Source organism: Ceratotherium simum, chromosome 19, assembly GCF_057802395.1.
Source record: "Ceratotherium simum simum isolate JZ-2026a chromosome 19, ASM5780239v1, whole genome shotgun sequence".
In the NCBI taxonomy this organism is placed as follows: Eukaryota; Metazoa; Chordata; class Mammalia; order Perissodactyla; family Rhinocerotidae; genus Ceratotherium; species Ceratotherium simum.
Genome location: NC_141918.1, coordinates 29,082,356 through 29,101,486, shown reverse-complemented (window position 1 = coordinate 29,101,486; position 19,131 = coordinate 29,082,356). Strand labels below are relative to the sequence as shown.

Here is a 19,131-nt window from a genome sequence, read left to right as displayed (position 1 = left end):
TTTGAGGAATCTCCATACTGTTTTCCATAGAGGCTGCACCACTTTGCATTCCCACCAGCTGTGTATGAGGGTTCCTGTTTCTCCACATCCTCTCCAACACTTGTTTTTTGTCTTGGTGATTATAGCCATTCTAACGGGTGTGAGGTGATATCTTAGTGTTGTTTTGATTTGCGTTTCCCTGATGATTAGTGATGTTGAACTTCTTTTCATGTGTCTATTGGCCATCTGTATATCTTCTTTGGAGAAGTGTCTGTTCATTTCCTCTGCCCATTTTTTGATTGGGTTGTTTGTTTTTTTGTTGTTGAGTTGTGTGAGTTCTTTATATATTATGGAGATCAACCCCTTGTCAGGTATATGTTTTGCAAATGTTCTCTCCCAGCTGGTGGGTTGTCTGTTCATCTTGATTCTGGTTTCGTTTGTCTTATAGAAGCTCTTTAATCTGATAAAGTCCCACTTGTTTATATTTTCTTTAGTTTCCCTAGTCTGGGTAGGGAAAACTGTCATCCGAAAAGATTCCTTTGTGACCAGTGTCAAATAGTGTGTTGCCTATATTTTCTTCTATGAGCTTTATAGTTTCAGGTCTCACCTTCAGGTCTTTGATCCATTTTGAGTTAATTTTTGTGAATGGTGATAGTAGATGGTCCACTTTCATTCTTTTGCATGTGGCTGTCCAGTTTTCCCAACACCATTTATTGAAGAGACTTTCCTTTCTCCATTGTATGTTCTTGGCACCTTTGTCGAAAATTAGCTGTCCGTATATGTGTGGTTTTATTTCTGGGCTTTCACTTCTGTTCCATTGATCTGTGTGTCTGTTTTTGTACCAGTACCATGCTGTTTTGATTACTCTTGCTTTGTAGTATGTTTTGAAGTCAGGGATTGTGATGCCTCCTGCTTTGTTCTTTTTTCTTAGGATTGCTTTAGCTATTCAGGGTCTTTTGTTGCCCCATATAAATTTTAGTATTCTTTTTTCTATTTCTGTGAAGAATGTCATTGGGATTCTGGAAATCTGGCTTTTGATGATACTTCATTGCGATAAATTTTTAAAAATTGTTAGTATGTCAGAAACAAAATTACCAGCATTTCCACGTTATAAACTTTATTTAGCATTCACTGAAAAACCCAAAGACCATGCTCAGAGGGCTGAGGATCTTCGTAGAGCTTCACAATCTCCTAATCCAGATTTAGAAATACTCTTCTAGTGGATAAGTCCCTTGACTAGACATCAAGAGAACAGAATTTCAGTTCTGAGGTCAGCACAACTCTTTTACTCAGATGTTTCTTCTTGGTTCCTTGATTTCTTTATTTGTATAAATTAAAAGCGATGTGTAATTATTTTATGTAAGTATACTATAAAGATAAAAGTAGTCCATATAGAAAAGTGTCCTTTCATTCTTCAGTAGAAATCAGTTTATTAATTATATCACTCTTGTATTAGCCTATCTTTTTAGTGTGGCTTTGGATAAAATTAGCAAAGATATTTTAAAGCTCTTATAGACCATGAATTTCTACTATGATCCCTTGGTTTTGAAATCTTTGGGGAGAAACTGTAGCAGTAGTAAGATAATTATTACTAAAAACATCAATCCTAGCACTTTTATAGGAAGCTTCTCATTTGGCCACTGTACTGATAATTTCATATAAAAAATTTAAAAGCAATGAGACATTTTATAAATTGGCTCATAAACAGTATCAAATTGATCTCAATCTTGAGTAAGAGAGAAATAGTGCCTCCTTGTAACACCTTTAATTCAGTGAAAGGATATGAGGAAGACACGAACTATTGCCTGTATTTGAAGAAAATTTGTCTTAACTATTTATGTGACAAAATATATTTGGCATTGTCTAGACAGAATTATGATAAATATAACAATTTAAGTAAGACAAAACATAAACTTAAAACCAGATGTGTGGATATAATTCTGATGGGTGCTTTCATTTAATCATAGTCTCAATTAAGACAGTATTGCTTTGAGGATTATGTGTCCCTGACTATAATAATGACAGCTTTTCAAATGTTAATTATTATTTTTTAGTGTTGTCGGGAATATTAAAAGTGGACTTCAGACTCTGGTAGCATAACTACAGAAAAGTGGTTATTTTCAAGTCTCCTATTTCCCTACATAAAGGATAAAAGTAGTCTGATTAAGTGACACAGACTCCCCCCACCCGCTCCCCTTCCTGTTCCCCCACTTCCCACCACCAAAAGGACTGTTTACTGTAAAGGTCTGAAAGCATTCATTTGAAATGGTCTGTTCTTTTTACTTAATGAGGTATTGTAATTGTGTATATTCTTAAGCTAATTTTAATATGAGGCTTCTTTTGAAAAGCATGTGATGCAAAATTTGATATGCATGAATATATTTTAGGCCAAATATGCATGTGACAGTTCGAAGCACATATCATGTGTCGTTGTTGGTAAAGTCTGGCTGCATATCCTGTGTAAACCCCTGTTTTCTTTTTCTTTGTGCCACGTATTTATTCTAATTAACAAGACTTCAAAGGGAACTGATGGTTGCATACCAGTTATTTTTCATTTTCTCTGTTATTGATTCTGTAAAGACTAAATAAACTAACCTTTCTTTGGTTCCACATTTAACAGTGGTTTAAAAGAGATGACTGAAAAGAACTAATCATTGTTAAGCACCTGTTGCCTTAGATGTTTTATGTGTCTCATCTTATTTAATTATCACAGCAATCATTCAAAGATATATATTATTCCCAGTTTTCAAATTCAAAAGCAGACTCTCAAAGACTGATGTAATTTGCCCTACGTGTACAGTCAGTGTGTTGTGAGTTGGGATTCCAACTTAGCCTTTGCTAATTCCACTGCATTTGACATTCCAACTTCCATGTGCTAAGCTCTTAGCCCACTTTTCTCCCCTTATCCACTGATTTCTCACAGACACCGTTATCTTCCAGCTGCCCTCTGAATACTTGAGTGGGGAGGGGGCATATGAAAGGGAAGGATTGGTACTGCACTCTGCCTGAAATGGCCTTATGTTTTTCTCTATTTTAGAAATATTATGTATTTCAAGTTGGAAGCTTGAAGACCTTCTGTATTCTCTCCTTTGTTTTCATCCTCTTGAAACTCCCTACTGTTTTAATGCATTCCATTCTACCACACCTAGCATATTTTACTTTGTACTTACTGTTGTATCTTCCACTCTTAGAAAATGAAATTATGTAACCACTTATGGTTTTTTGTTTCTATTTTTGTTTTTGCTCTAGCTGCCAAAAAGTTCAGAGTTAAATTTTGTGCTCAGGCTTTTGAATTTTCTCTCATAGCACTTTGTACATATTTCTGTAGTCATGTAACACTGTATTATGACAGTTTATGTGTACTTTCTTCATCTTTGTATCCACCAACACAGTGAGACCCTAGTAAGCGCTCAGTAAATGTGTAATGAATGAAGATTTCTGATATAATTTACCCCTGCCCTCTGGTCATTTAGTCAGAGATCCTGGACCTGGGTGTTACTGCTGGGATAATTCTATCTAACCTACGTATGTGTTAATAATTTTTGTTATTATTATATACAACAGCCTCAAGTATATTTGTAACATAGACAGGAAATAAATATAATATTCTTCATTGCAATTTATTTATCTTTATATCCTTGTAATGCCTGTCATCACTATTAATGGAATATCAGCGACTACCTTATTCTCTAAAGTAAAGTATTGTGGGTTGTTTTTACTAAGGATCTGTAAGAAAAGTTTTATTGATCTTCATAATTGTCACCATTTTGGTAATAGTGAAGCTTTTACTACTTACTGTGTAAGGCTTTTCAAAAATAGTAAATTCAGTTCATTCTTTTAAAATTGTGTGTCAAGCAAAAATACACTGATTTTTTTGGTGGGGTTTTTGATACTGGAGGTAGCTTTTGTGCATGGACGGCATACTTACAGTTATTTATGTTTTATTAGAGTTGTAAATTGTAAAATCTAGTTTTTCTAATGCCTTTCAGTTAAATTTCTGCTGGTTATATAATTTTTGTATAAAAATGAAAGCAATCGTTTTCACTTCTTGATATTTCTATAATTCATCCTTTTCTAGATTTAATTCTTCTAAAACACGTATTACTACTTATATAGTTAATGAAACAAATCAAATTATATTCTTTATTAATGATTACATAGACATTACTAATTCCAGTTATCATTCAGTATAGCTGATTTTTTAAAAACGTGCAAATCTAACAAGTGACGTCCTTTGATATATTTATGCAACTCTTGTAAATCAAATAAATTTTACTTATAAATGTAGTAGATCATCCTGATTATTTCAGAGGGCTTAAAAGCAAAACATACAGACAGAGTAGCTGATGATATCAAAACTTGTTCCTACAGGGCCGGCCCAGTGGCTTGGCGGTTGGGTGCTTGTGCTCTGCTGCTGGCTGCCTGGGTTCGGGTCTTGGGCGCACACCGACACACCGCTTCTCCAGCCATGCTGAGGCTGCGTCCCACCTACAGCAACTAGAGGGATGTGCAACTATGACATACAACTATCTACTGGGGCTTTGGGAGAAAAAAAGCGGAGGAGGATTGGCAATAGATGTTAGCTCAGAGCCCGTCTTCCTCAGCAAAAAGAGGAGGATTAGCATGGATGTTAGCTCAGGGCTGATCTTCCTCACAAAAAAAAAAAAAACTTGTTGCTACACCTGGAAAAATACAACATATGTAAAGTAGCAATATGATATTTGTTTCTTCAGCCCAACCAAGGAGAATAGAATGCCCATCTCAGGCTCACTGGAGCAAATGATACTATGGATTCAGTTTACAGTGATTCAGGTCGTTGGTCGGAGATCTTGAACCTGGGTACTACTCCTCTGATGATTCTGTCCAAGCCATTTTAACAAACTGTGCCCCTTGTCATCATCAGGTTCTGCCTGCATAGGAGACCCTCAACCCAACCCTCCCCTTCCGCGACACACGTTCCCCACCCACCCCCTCAGCTACCCCCAGCTTTTAATTAAGGCCGTTTGTAAGTTTCACAACCCAGTGAATCATCATGCATCTACTGGACGTCTTTTAGGTTGTATCCTTGCTGAATTTTTTTTTTTTTTTTTTTTGCAGGAAAAGATTCGCCCTGAGCTAACATCTGTTGCCAATTTTCCTGTTTTTTTTTTCTCCCCAAAGCCCCAGTGCGTGGTTGTATATCCTAGTTTTAAGTTGTTACCTTGCTGAATTTTTATGTTCTTCTCTTTGATAACTTTTAATCACTTTGTTTCACTGACTAGAATCTCCTTTTACTGTCTGATGGGATTCTTCCTCCTCTTTATGGTCATTGACTCTGTGGTCAGTGAGCTAGATATGTACCCTTTAGCTGTAAATTGTCATTTTTAACAAAACCAACATTTATAATCCATATTATTTGTTGATACAGTATATATAACCAAAACAGCAAAATTAGCGCTAATGCCATGTACTGACAGGGTGACTACAAGATCAGAATATCTTCTTATAATTGTACGTGTTTTATATTATGACTCAATACACAATACTTATTAGGGGGCTGGCCCACGGGTGTAGTGGTTAAGTTCATGCTCTCTGCTTCGGCGGCCCTGGGGTTCATGGGTTCAGATCCCAGGCTCGGACCTGCACACCGCTTATCAAGCCATGCTGTGGTAGCAACCCACGTACTAAATAGAGGAAGATTGGCACAGATTTTAGTTCAGGGACAGTCTTCCTCAAGCAAAAAAAAAAAAGAGGAAGATTGGCAACAGATGTTAGCTCACCAAAAAAAACAAAAACAAACCATTAGTATTAAATAAATTTCTATTGAGTGTCAGGTCACATTTAGTAAGAACAGTAACAGCACTTTAGTAAGAACAGTAACAGCACTTACTGAACATTTACTGTGTGCTAAATGTTCTGAATGCTTTATGTGAATTAACGTGTAATCTTCACATGCAATTCTAAGAAATAATACAGAAAGATCTATATACCATTCACCCAGTTTCCCCCACTGGTGACATCTTGTATAACTATAGTACAGTATCACTACCAAGAAATTGACATTGATACAATCCACAAACCTTATTTGTATTTCATTAGTTTTGTTCCAACACAAGTATCTCTCAGGCTACCCTTCTATAGCTATAACCTCCTACCTCACTTCCTCCTCTCCCTAACCTGAGAACCACTAATTTGTTCTCCATTTCTAAAGTTTAATCATTTTACTAGTGTTATATAGATGGAATCATACCATATGTAACGTTTTGAGATTGGCTTTTTTCATGCAACATAATTCCCTTGAGCGCCATACAAGTTGTTGCATGTATTAGTAGGGTTTTTGTTTTGTTTTGTTTTATTGCTGAGTAGTATTCTGTGGTATAGATATACCACAGATAGTTGAACTATTTGCCTGTTGAAAGACATGGGGATTGTTTCCAGTTTGGGGGTATTATAAGTAAAGCTGCTATGAACATTTGTGTACAAGTTTTTTTGAGAACATAAGTTTGCATTTCTCTTAGAATACTCAAGAGTACAGTTGCTGGGTCATATGGTAGATGCATGTTTAGTTTTATAAGAAACTACCATCTCTTTTCCAGAGGGGCTGTACCATTTTACGTTTGTGCCAGCAACGTATGAGTGATGTAGTTTCTCCACGTGCTCACTGGCATTTGGTATTATTACTATTTTTTATTTTAGACATTCTAGTAAGTGAATAGTGATATTGCATTGTGGTATTGCAATTTACATTTCCTTAATGGCTAACCATGTGTCAAACATCTTTTTATATGCTTATTTTTCATCTGTATATCCTCTTTGGTGAAATGTCTGTTTGTGTCTTTTGCCCATTTTCTAATTCCTTGCTTTTTTTACTGTTGAATTTTTACGGTTCTTTATATATTATAGGTAAAAGACCTTTGTTGGATATGTGATTTACAGGTATTTTCTCCCAGTCTGTGTCTTGTCTTTTCATCATCTTCATAGGATCTTTTACAGAGAAAAAGATTTTTTATTTTGATGAGGTCCAGGTTATCAGTATTTCCTTTTGTGGATCTTGCTTTTGATGTTAAGTTCTAGACTAGTATTGAATTTAGTCCTAATATGACTCTGCCTTTTTTTTCCCTTGCCATATAAAAAACGTTGCAACATAAGTTGAATTTCATGATTCTGGATCTTTTAGCATCCAGACAAGTGAACTTAAAGAAAATAGATTGACACTAAAAGGAAATAAAACTTGAATCTGCTAAATTGGGGTAGTGTTAAGTTAAAATATCCATTACAGTGTTCTGAAATTGTTGATGATGATGATGGTGTGTTTTGGGGTATGTGTTTAGGTGATCATGTGTATCAGGATTGTGCTGTACATGTATTTTATTTTATTTTTGGTTTTTTGTGAGGAGATCAGCCCTGTGCTAACGTCTGCCAATCCTCCTCTTTTTTTGCTGAGGAAAACTGGCCCTGGGCTAACATCCGCCAATCCTCCTCTTTTTGCTGAGGAAAACTGGCCCTGGGCTAACGTCTGCCAATCCTCCTCTTTTTTTGCTGAGGAAGACTGGCCTTGGGCTAACATCCGTGCCCATCTTCCTCCACTTTATATGGGACGCCGCCACAGCATGGCCTGCCAAGCAGTGCCTTGGTGCGCGCCCGGGATCCGAACCCGCGAACCCCGGGCTGCCGCAGCAGAGCACGAGCACTTAACCGCTTGCGCCACCGGGCTGGCCCCTGTGCATGTGTTTTATTATCTCAAAAACTCTGCAATGTAGATATTATCTCCATTTATGCTTGTGTATGTGTGTGTGTACATACATATATAATTATTCCTGTGTTACAGTTGAGGAAACTGAAGTTCAGGAATGTTAGGTAATTGTGCCCATGGTCCTATAATAAATGACAGAACCTGGACTTAAAGCCAGTTCTTTTTTTGGCTCCAAAGCCTACACTCTAACAACTGCATTGCATTTTTTGTTGCAAAGTGTACCTTATGTAACTCATGAGAATCAAACTTGACCTTAGTGCTATGGTTCTGCCTGTTACTCTTAAAGTCTATCTACTGTCTGATTTTCAACCTGCTATAGTAAGTCAGCATTTCTTGTTTTATCAACTTTAGTGTTAACCTATTTGGTTAACCCATTTGGGTATATTGGAAATAGACCTTTTCTCTGTGTTTTATTTCTTAGATATAAAATTGATAATATCATGATCAGCCTGCAGTTTACACTATTGTTGTAACACACATCGTCTATAAGAATTTGTGTCACTCTTGAACTGTCAGTTTAAGAAAATTTATAATATTCCCTAAAATTTTATAAATTTAACTTAAAATTTTTACAAATTTGGTTCCTCTGCTTCCATTCAATGTATCTCCAAGGTAAATCAACAACATAGCTTTTCCATGTAGGAAAAAGTTATTGTTCATTGGTGAGGGTACACGAGTAGAGGAGGGATGGGGAGAAGCCAGCCAGTAGCACCCCACTTTTATATTCCATTTGGTATAGTGAAGAAATGACTAACGTATATATTTTAAAATGTAACAAAGGCAGTTTCAAAGATGACTTTACCAAGTCATATTATTTCTCATGAGACAGTAATGCTGTTTCTTGGAAGTCACTGAAATAGTTTATATATTACAAATAAATGGCTAGATTAAGTAAGTATTGTGCTATATTCCTTTTATAGTGGCTTTCTTGTCTGTCAGGCTAAGATTCAAATTACTATGAATATTGTTAGCATTGTCTGGTTTCATGTATACTAAATCAGAGTTCACAGAATTCATGTTCATGGAGCTTTTTGTATTTCTAAAATTCTTGCTATATTCAAAAGAAAGATAGCTTTTAAGTACTTCCTAGCCTAACTTCGTCTTCTTTGCTAAACTACAGCTTAGATTTAATGAGATATGTTCAGAAATTTGCATGAATCTACCCTCCATTCTCATTGCCCCTCGGAACCTCTGTATAGTACTTGAATGCATGATCTGTCTGTGGAGGCCTTTTTTTTTAAGGGTAGATAACTCCCGAAATTGAATATTTTCCATAATCTTTGGTGTGACTTAGACACTTAATTGCTCTTTTCTAGAGTACTAAATTTTTAAGAGTAAGAATATAAGTTTTTAAAGACACTCTAATAAATATTAAACAAAATGTTCATTAGATTTTTGATTGGAGTATTTTGGGTCTTCATCTTTTAAAATAAGGTTTTTGTTGTATGAGAAACAGCACTTTACTTTGATGAGAGTTTTCTTGGTTACCATTCCTTTTGTTTGTTTGTTTTTGTGTGAGGAAGATCAGCCCTGTGGTAAGATCTGCCAATCCTCCTCTTTTTTTTTTTTTTTTTTTGCTGAGGAAGACTGGCCCTGAGCTAACATCCGTGCCCATCTTCCTCCACTTTATATGGGATGCCGCCACAGTGTAGCTCGACAAGCGGTGCGTCGGTGCGTGCCAGGATCCAAACCGGCGAACCCCAGGCCACCACAGCAGAGCACGCGCATTTAACCGCTTGTGCCACCAGGCCAGCCCCTCTTGGTTACCATTCTACAGAATATACTTAGAATATGTTAATAGGACTGACGCTTCCTCCCTCCTCCCAAGCAAATAGCATCATTAGAAAGGTTGTTGAAGTTATGCCTTTATTATAACTCCTCAGATTTGGGAGTACCTAAGCCACCTCATAATTCTGTCACTAAGTAGTAGGGAGTGAATGAATCTTAAAAGATTTCTTTGACTTTGCTGAAAACCTTAGTATTTTCGGATTGGACTATGAATGATACATTTTAACTTTGTTTTTTTAATTGGAGATACAGTCCTGCCCCTCTTTTTCTACTTACCCAGTCGTCATCACATAGTCTTGCATTATTCAGCCAGCCTTTCACCACCACTGGTCAACTTGATGTTACCTCACCTGTCAACCTGGAGTTACCTCTTAGCCAGGTCATCCTACACAGCACTGCTCGCCATTAGCCTTCAGGAAAAGCGTCTTTCATCACATCACTTCCTTTGCTAAAACGTCTTAAAAGCTGCTTCATTGCCTGGAAGATAGAAAGCCCTAAGTGGGTGGTGGCTATTTTAAATTATTACTGCATTTCTTTCTTCTCTGGACTCCCCTAACCCTTATTATCTTCACATAGTTAATCATTTCCCGCCCCACCCCCCCAAAGCCCCAGTAGATAGTTGTGTGTCATAGCTGCACATCCTTCTAGTTGCTGTATGTGGGACGCGGCCTCAGCATGGCCAGAGAAGTGGTGCGTCGGTGCGCGCCCGGAATTCCAACCCGGGCCACCGGCAGCGGAGCGCGCGCACTTAACTGCTAAGCCACAGGCCGGCCCTCACATAGTTAATCCTTGATTGTGCATGATACCATTCTCAGTTTCATCTTGTGTGAAAAGTGTGAGCTTCCTAGATTGAAGGATATCAATCATACTTTAAAAAAAATAATCCCTAAAGAGTTCAGTTATCGAAATGAATTGCATTGTATTCAGTGTGTATTAGTTATCAAGATTTTAGTTTTCTACAGTTTTTTTTTCATACTTGTCCACAGACAACTGTATTATTGGAGTACCGTTTTTAACATCTGTTAGGTATCCACTGAGTACACAATGTAAAGCTAGGAAAGGTATCACATGCTTGCGCCATGTCTGTGTTTTCTAACATTTTAGTTTATGTCCACACTTAAAACCAGATTATTTTTTACCAAATCTGTAACAGTTGTATCAAAGAAGTTGAGATATACCTCTGTGATTAAAAAAAAAGACAAACTTGTTTTTATTGGCTAGGTTATTTGAAATCATTTTCTCATAAAATATAAGACATTATTCTGTTCTTCTAGGTTTTTATGATTTTTTCCCTCTTGGAAGCTAAAAAACTTACCACATTAAAATGAGATAACAGTTGGGGGGTGTTTTTATTCTCTTTGACATTTATTTATTTATTCATTTACTCTGTGCTTGGCACAGTTCTTCCATTATTCTCACAACAAACTTAAGAAATATGGAATGTCCCAAATTTCCAAAGAAACGGGCTACAAGATCACAGAGCTCATAAACTATAGTGCTGTTCCTAGACTGGCTGATCCCAGAGCCTCTGTACTCTGCAATGATGAGGCGTCCATCATTGTTGTTGTGCTCCTATACAGGCAGTTTCGGAAAAATGAAACTTAATTTTAAATGTGGGTAAAACATTTAAATTATTAGCAATAAATTATGACGTAGTGCTAATAACAATTGTCAGAGGAAATGCTGCATCTACCATTTTGAAAATTTTCAAACAGAAAAGTTAAAATAGTAAAACAATTAAGACCATATACCCTTCACCTAGATTCACCAGTAATTAACATTTCTCCACGTTTGCTCGCCTTTCTCTCTCTCTCTCTCAAGTTTCAGACATCTTGGTACCTTATCCCTCCTTGAGCCTGAATTTCTTAAAAATTAGGTTGTTGTCCTTATAACCGTTATCACACCTAAGAAATTTGACATTAATTCCATGTTACCTGTTGTTCATTCAGTATTTCCCCAGTTATTCAAAAAATGTCTTTTATAGCTGATTTTCTTTTTGTAATTTCCTTCTCCAATCCAGTATTCAGTCAAGGTTTATTTTTTTGTATTTGGTTTTATATCTTGCCAATCTCTTTTAATCTTTTTGTTTTGTTTTTTAATGTCTTTGACTTTTTTCAGGAGTCCAGGCCAGTGTCTTTAGAATGTCATGCATTCTGAATCTGATTGTTTCCTCGTGATTAGATTTACTTAAGTGTTTTGGCAATAATACAACATTTGTGATGATGTATGCTTCTGATTACACTATATCAGAAGGCGTCTAATGCCAGCTTTAAAGTTCTGATCTATTAATTTATAATTCTCAGCAATAAAGACCTAATTGTTTGAATTCTTTTTTCACTTTTCAAATAGACAACAACTGAACGACCTTTCATTCAGAAGCTTTTTCGACCTGTGGCTGCAGATGGACAATTGCATACACTAGGAGATCTCCTCAAAGAAGTTTGTCCTTCTGCAGTTGCTCCTGAAGGTAATATAATCTGCAACATTAAAACCTTTCTTTAATTTCTCTTTGTTACTGAGGTAACATAAGCATTCTGCACTTATAAATAACATTTACTGGTTACTTCAGGAAAATATTTTCATTATTTTTAGGGAAAAATCTTTTGAGACAGAAGCACTTAATATTTAATTTATTATTTTATAAATTATTGACACTAACAAAATAAGGAATTGACTCTCTTTGGCAAAATAAAATACACCATTTTTAAATTACCTTCTTATCACATCTCTGGTAGCCTGGGTCTTTCATTTGTGGGTTCAGTTCTGGTATATATTATTTTCAATCTTGCATTGTGTTTCTTCATTCTAAAGAAATAAGAGATGGTAAAAAAATTTTCTTACCTTTGGTTGATATTTTGAGTAAAAAATACTGAATAATGGGTAAGTATTTTATTTCAGTTCTCTACTACTTTGTAATGTTTTACTCAACATAGTTCTCTTAGGCTTTGACATTTCAGGTCCAGTCAAGAACTTGTCCTGTTTCATAGTCCTCATTTTGTAGCTTAGTTTAAAATTGTTTTCCAGTAGGCAAAGGAAAACTATAAAAAGTGCTGAATTCTGTTTTCTTACTTGCAGCATAAGGAATGCTAAGAAAATGCAGAAAACAGTGAGAGAAAAAAAATATACTGTAGTCCCCCAATTCACAGAGACCACTCTTGACATACACATGCGTATGTACACTTGAATATTTGAAAGGGGAGTGTGTGTGTGTGTGTGTATAAAATTATATGTCTTGCTGCTTTTTTCACCTAATGGAATATGAGCATATTTTTAATCATTAAAAATTCTTTAAAGCTATTTTTTAAAGAGCAACACTAAGGGCCTTCATATCGATGTACCATCATTTGATCCTCCCTCTGTTACTGAAGGACTTGTAATCCTAGTCCTATTAATTTATCACTAAGCTATAGGGGAAATTTCAGTGGCGTATTACCGTATTTGTTAATATATTGCAAAGACTTGTATTTATTATGCAGTCATGTGCCATATAACAACGTTTCAGTCAACTATGGACTGCATATATACAACAGTGGTCTCATAAGATTAGTGCCCTGTAGCCTAGGTATGTCGTAGGCTATACCATCTAGGTTTGTGTAAGTACACTCTTGATGTTTGCACAACTACAAAATTGCCTAACGATATGTTTCTCTAAATGTATCCCTGTGGTTAAGCGACACATGACTGTACAGAGAAAAATTCCAAACTTGCTACTTTAAATTCTTTATGGAAAGAGGTAAGGCATTAGTAAATATAAAAGTAATACTTTAGTAGATAATGCTGTTTTTCTTATTAACATATTCTAAATTGGGATGATTGCAGTGTTATTTACATGACTTGAAACTATATCTTACAGTTCAAGAAGCATATAGTAACTAAGGAAATGGTTTACCTAATAAGTAGAAATAGCAACAGAGTAGGATTGGGGGGAATGTTGATATTTCAGCCTAAATGACTAAACAAAGAATATGGAGCTGAAAACATGTGTCATTGGTCTGTGAATATAGCTGTTTTCTTTAATCAAATATGCTTGCCTTTCCTGGCATTCCTATGTGATCTAGCTCTTCTGTAATGCACAAAGGCTCAATAGGAGGGGTGAAGAGGGATAGCCAAAATACCATCAGAACCAGTACCAGAAGGGGTTTATGAGAAAGATCATCGACCACTACTCAAAGTTATTGAACTTGAACAGATTTCATTGATTTAGGAGGTTATAAATATATTTTACAAGATCTCACTGTATCATTTGTCATCACTGTACTCTACTAGACTATAGTCAAGGTTTTTGATAGTGTCTTACACATCCTTGTATCTCTAGTGTTGGGGTAAATGTTCACTCAGTATTCCAATTACTGAATTCTTTCTTTGTGTCATTATTTGAAACATTATTTATGATCATTAAATTATGGTATAATTAGCATTAAGTTGATTATAATACTATCTTAGAATCCTAATTTATCTTTATTGCTGTGTAATTTTAGTTTTTAGTAAGAGTTTCAGTTAAATAATTTATTTGGCAATTCGGTGATTTTTATTTTTAGTGAATTTATCGAGTTCTGCAGCCATCACCACAATCTAGTTTTAGAACAGTTCCGTCACCTCAAAAGTTCTCTGTGCTTGTTCACAGCTAATTTCTGCTCCCACTGCAGAAGACAACTACTGGTCTGTTTTCTGTCTGTAATTTGCCTCTTTTGGATGTTTCACATGAGTGGAATCATACAAAATTGCAAATGGTTTTTTTCACTTAGTGTAATGTTTTTGGGTTTCATCCAAATTATGGGATGTATCAGTAGTTTGTTCCTTTTTATTGCTGTATAGTATTCTGTTGGGTGTATATATAACATTTTGTTTATTCATTGACCATTTGATGGGCACTTGGATTATTTCCAGCTTTTCAGTGTATGAATAATGCTGCTACGATCATTTGCATGTCTGTGTGTGGACATATGTTTTCATTTTTCTTGGGTAGATTCCTAGGAGTGGAATGGCTGGGCCCTATGGTAAGTTTGTGTTTAATTTTTTTAAGAAACTGCTAAACTTTTATAAACTGGCTGCGCCGTTTTACAGTTCTATCAGCAATGTATGGGGGTACCAGTTTCTTCACATCCTCACCAGCATGTTTTTTTGTCTTACTATAGCCATCCTAGTGGTTATGTAGTGGTATCTCATCATGGTTTTAATTTTTATTTCTCTAATGACTAATGATATTGAGTGTGTTTTCATGTGTGTATTATTTGTGGATATATTTGATGATATGTCTATTCAAATCCTTTTCTCATTTTTTCAGATTGTCTTCTTATTACTGAGTTTGAGAGTCATTTATATATTCTGGATACAAGTCCTTTATCAGATGTATGATTTGCAATTATTTTCTCCTAGTCTGTGACTTGTCTTTTTATTTTCTTTTGAAGAGGAAAAGTATTTAATTTTGATGAAGTCCTATTTATCAAGGTTTTTTTTAATGTTTTGTGTTCAGTTAAATAATTTAAAAATATATTTTTATACTGTTGAAAATCAAAAAGTATTTAAAGGAATTTAGTGAAAAGTCTCTCACTCAGCTCCTATTCACTAAACCCTAATCCAGTTCCCCTCCAGAAACAACCAATGTTGCCATTTTTCTGTATATCCTTACAGAGATAGTTAAGTAAACTTTTTATTTTTGAACTCAAGTCACAGAAGTTTTGAGTGGGCAAGTCCCAGTAACTTTTATTGATTCAAGAATAATCTTACTGTTCAGTTCATTTTCTCCATGCTGTAAGGGTTTGTTTGTTTAATCCATTTCATGTCTATCTATTTTATGTCTATTTTGTTACATTCTTAAGGATTTGGGACTATAGACTAGTTTTTCCATTTGAAGTGTAATTCAGAGACTAATCATTTTTATTGCTAACAGAGATGGGACCCATAAGCCTCATACTTGCCCCTACAGCAAGCATTGGCTTTCAGTCATTTATTTCTCTGTACTGTATTTTTATCCTTTTTTGAGTACTTTGTAGTATTTTAAAGAACATTGAAAAACTACTTTTATCAATTGAGTCTTTGAAATTTAAGCTAAAGCTTAGTATTTAAATGTCTACCTCTGTTCTTAGATGTGTTTTTGTTTTTTATTTTTTGCTGAGGACGATTAGCCCTGAGCTAACATCTGTTGCCAATCTCCCTCTTTTTTTTGCTTGAAGATTAGCCCTGAGCTAACATCTGTGTCAGTCTTCCTCTATTTTATATGTGGGTCACCCCCACAGCGTGGCTGACGAGTGGTGTAGATCTGAGCCCAGGATCCAAACCCATGAACCCAGACCACCAAAGCGGAGCACACCAAACTTAACTACTAGGCCATGGGGCCAGCCCCTCTCAGATATTTTTTGACAATCTACTTTCAAAAACATTATGTCATTTAAAATTTACTTCTTTATAAGAAGTAAATTGACTGTTGAGAGAGAATATCACAATGAAACGCAAAACCTTGGAAGAAAACTGTTCTACTATAATGATCTGTCCCCCAGTCAGCAGCTTAGTTGTCAACCAATACACAGAATGAAAAGAGAAAACTTACTTGAGGAGAGCAGGAAGAAATTGGTTGGGTGTTAATTTTGTATTTGACATCTTTAAAGAATCATATAACTGTAGAACCTTAGAGTTAATTTAGTTCAGTCTCAATTTTTTAGATGATTTGTTACAAGTCTCTTAGCTACCTAATTGCAGAACTAGGTTTAGAACTCAAGTCTCCATCTCCTGGTCCATTGGGTTTTCCACTTTACTGTGCTACCGTTTGTTTTCATTTTCACTTTTTCAACCTTTTAACTTTTTTGTTTAGTTTAAAATAACATTCTGAAATGTTTGCTTTTTCCTAACTCGTTATTCTGTGATTTGTGTTTTAGTACCTAATCTCATCCTTATAGTATTTTCTGGTATCTTAGGAACCTGAACTTCCATTTTTGTGATTTTGTTCATTTTGTTATTTTAGATTTCCTGTATATAGTTCTGGCCACTCTTGTTGAATTTATTAAAATGGTGGCTATGACGTTCAGGCACGTAAATGAAGAGCAGTCATGTGCTTTGAGCTGATGCACTCTGTCGGGAGCACCTTCGTGCTCTTCTGCCTCTTACACCTAGATCACAACAATACATACAAAGTTAACATAGCCCTGCTCAAGAATGGCATGCAAATTTGTGAGGCTTTTTATTGCTTTACAAACTGTTTATTCTCTACTAAATTTTTGGCGTGCTCTAGCTGCACGTCTATTCCTGAAGAATACACAGTGTGATTTCCCTTGTATTTTCTTGAAGCTGGGGCTATGACGTAGCCAGCCACTCACAACTCTGATCCACAAACCTACCTCTTAGGCGATTTCAGATGCTGTAGGTGGTTATCTTTGTGTGACAGACTGCTTCCCACCCAGACTGTCACGTGCTTATATTGATCGGACAACACACACATACCACACACACACTTCACTGAAATGATATAAGTAGCACCTATAGTTTTGAGTTACTTTTGATGGTACCCTTCATACCAGGAGGAGGCCACATTTCTAACACCAGTATCTTATCTGGAAAAACTTTTATTTACCTCTTCCTTTTGTCACCTCATACTGGAAATAACTGTCATTTCAGGATCTGTCAGGAGTATCCAAAACATCATCACTGTTTCAGTAAAGAGCTGTTTGTTGTCGGGTCAGTACACCTGTGGTATTGTCAAACGTGAAGCATTTTGAAACACCTGCACCCGACTTAAGTTGAAAGCGAAAGACGTTAAGATTGGGTGTGTATGGATAAGAACTGGCTGTCATCACATGATAAAAAGAGAAAGTACTTCATAAAAGTTATGTGGCACCATTGTCTACTACTCCTTACAACAAGTGATTCATGCATGAAAGAATTTTACCTTATTTCATCATATGAAAGTAGAATGTGCTAATATTTATGAAGACGTGCTTTAGGTCATTGTTCTCGTGGAGTAACTAATGATGAGCTGCTGTGTGTGTTTCTTTTTTTGTTTTGTTTTGTTTTGTAAGTGGCGAGAGGAGTTAGCCAAGTTAGAGGGAACAGGAAGTAACCAAAGGTGAGCTCAGGTAAATTTTTTCTGTGGTGTTAGCTGTAGTTAAAATGACTCAGAGAGCTAAGCTTCTGTACCAGACCTGAAGTAAAATATTTTTTTCTTTGTTCATTAAAAACAACATATAAAAAAATAAAAATTTAAAATCATAGCTTTTATTCTTTTACTTTGGAGAATGTAAAACGTCTATAAGTTTTGCTCAATTATATTTTAATTTCCCATTTTTTTCTTCATTTCCCATTCTAATGTAATTATATAAAATTCTGGTAAGTTAAGCTTATGAGGATAAAAGTGTCCATTTTTGCTTTTATAAATTGAGTTCAAGGTTCCAGTTGATCAGTCCTCTTTGACAGTTGGGCTGTTTTAATCCCAAATTCATGTTTGATATTGTACAAATGGAGTGTATATGTAGGGGAAAGGCTTACATTCCATGAAAATTAGTAAAGTTTCCCTGCATCTCTCTTACCAACAAGTACAATCCTGTAGCCACTTGCCTTTTTCCATTTCCATTGCTGCTCTGCTTCCTCAGAATTTATTTACTCCTTGAGACCCTTCCCAACTTCAGTTTAACTTTTAATTTCCATTTGATGTTGTAGATTTCATTATTCCTCAGTCAGTTACTTTGTATCATACTGTCTTCTGGCACTGGAGATACTAAGATATGTAAGACATAGTCCCTGCTTTTAAGAAACTTTGGTACCATTGGAGTGGGCAGAAAGATGCACAGATGTGGTGTGTGCAGTCATGGAGATATGCAAAGAATATTAGGAAGCACCTGGTATTGCTGTCTTATCCATTCTGGAGGAAGTAGTGAAGACTATGCTAAGTCTTAAAAGATGAGCAGAAATTAGACAGATGAAAAGGAGGGACCAGGTCACACATACCACATGACTACTATAGAAGTAGAATTGTTCACCAGCTACCCAGGGGCTGGTTGCTAAGGAGTAATATCTGGTCTAAAATGCTGGTCTAGAATTTCCCCATTTTTTTTTGCTGAGGAGCAAGTCATGTTTTTCTACTTCTCTCCCATAAATGTGCAGAAAATTTTCAGTGATATCAGGAAAGCACTGAGGACCTAAGTGACTAAGATTGATCTATTATTTGCTTGGTTAGTATATTGGAAGATAATTTTAACAACTTGAGGCTGAGAGAGTCATAATATGCCATTTAGTTAGTCTAACTTAAAATTTATACCACTTTATTTTATTTTTTTGTGTGTGTGAGGAAGATCGGCCCTGAGCTAACATCTGCCAATCCTCTTCTTTTTGCTGAGGAAGACTGGCCCTGGGCTAATATCTATGCCCATCTTCCTCCACTTTCTATGGGACGCTGCCACAGGATGGCTTGACAAGCGGTGCGTCGGCGCGCCCGGGATCTGAACCGGCGAACCCCGGGCCGCCGCAGTGGAGTGTGCGCGCTTAACCGCTTGCGCCACCGAGCCATCCCCAATATACCACTTTATTTTTGATATGCTTTTTTTTTTGTGAGGAATATTAGCCCTGAGCTAACATCTGTTGCCAGTCCTCCTCTTTTTGCTGGGCAAGCTTGGTCCTGGGCTAACATCCGTGCCTATCTTCCTCTA

At 36.1% G+C, this 19,131-nt stretch overlaps 1 protein-coding gene across 5 annotated transcripts in view; it reads left to right on the top strand.

Moving 5' to 3' along the window:
- The window catches only part of ATG5 (autophagy related 5), a 124,867-nt gene that overhangs the window by 94,666 nt on the left and 11,070 nt on the right, over nucleotides 1-19,131 (top strand). For 4 of the 5 annotated variants that reach the window (XM_087443945.1, XM_004422169.3, XM_014781137.2 and 1 more), the window contains one exon: nucleotides 11,849-11,966. In XM_087443945.1, coding sequence (XP_087300071.1) covers nucleotides 11,849-11,966 — 118 coding nt within the window. Of the gene's footprint in view, nucleotides 1-11,848; nucleotides 11,967-14,465; nucleotides 14,497-19,131 lie in introns of all 5 variants that reach the window. The other variant, XM_087443944.1, reaches the window with a different exon arrangement.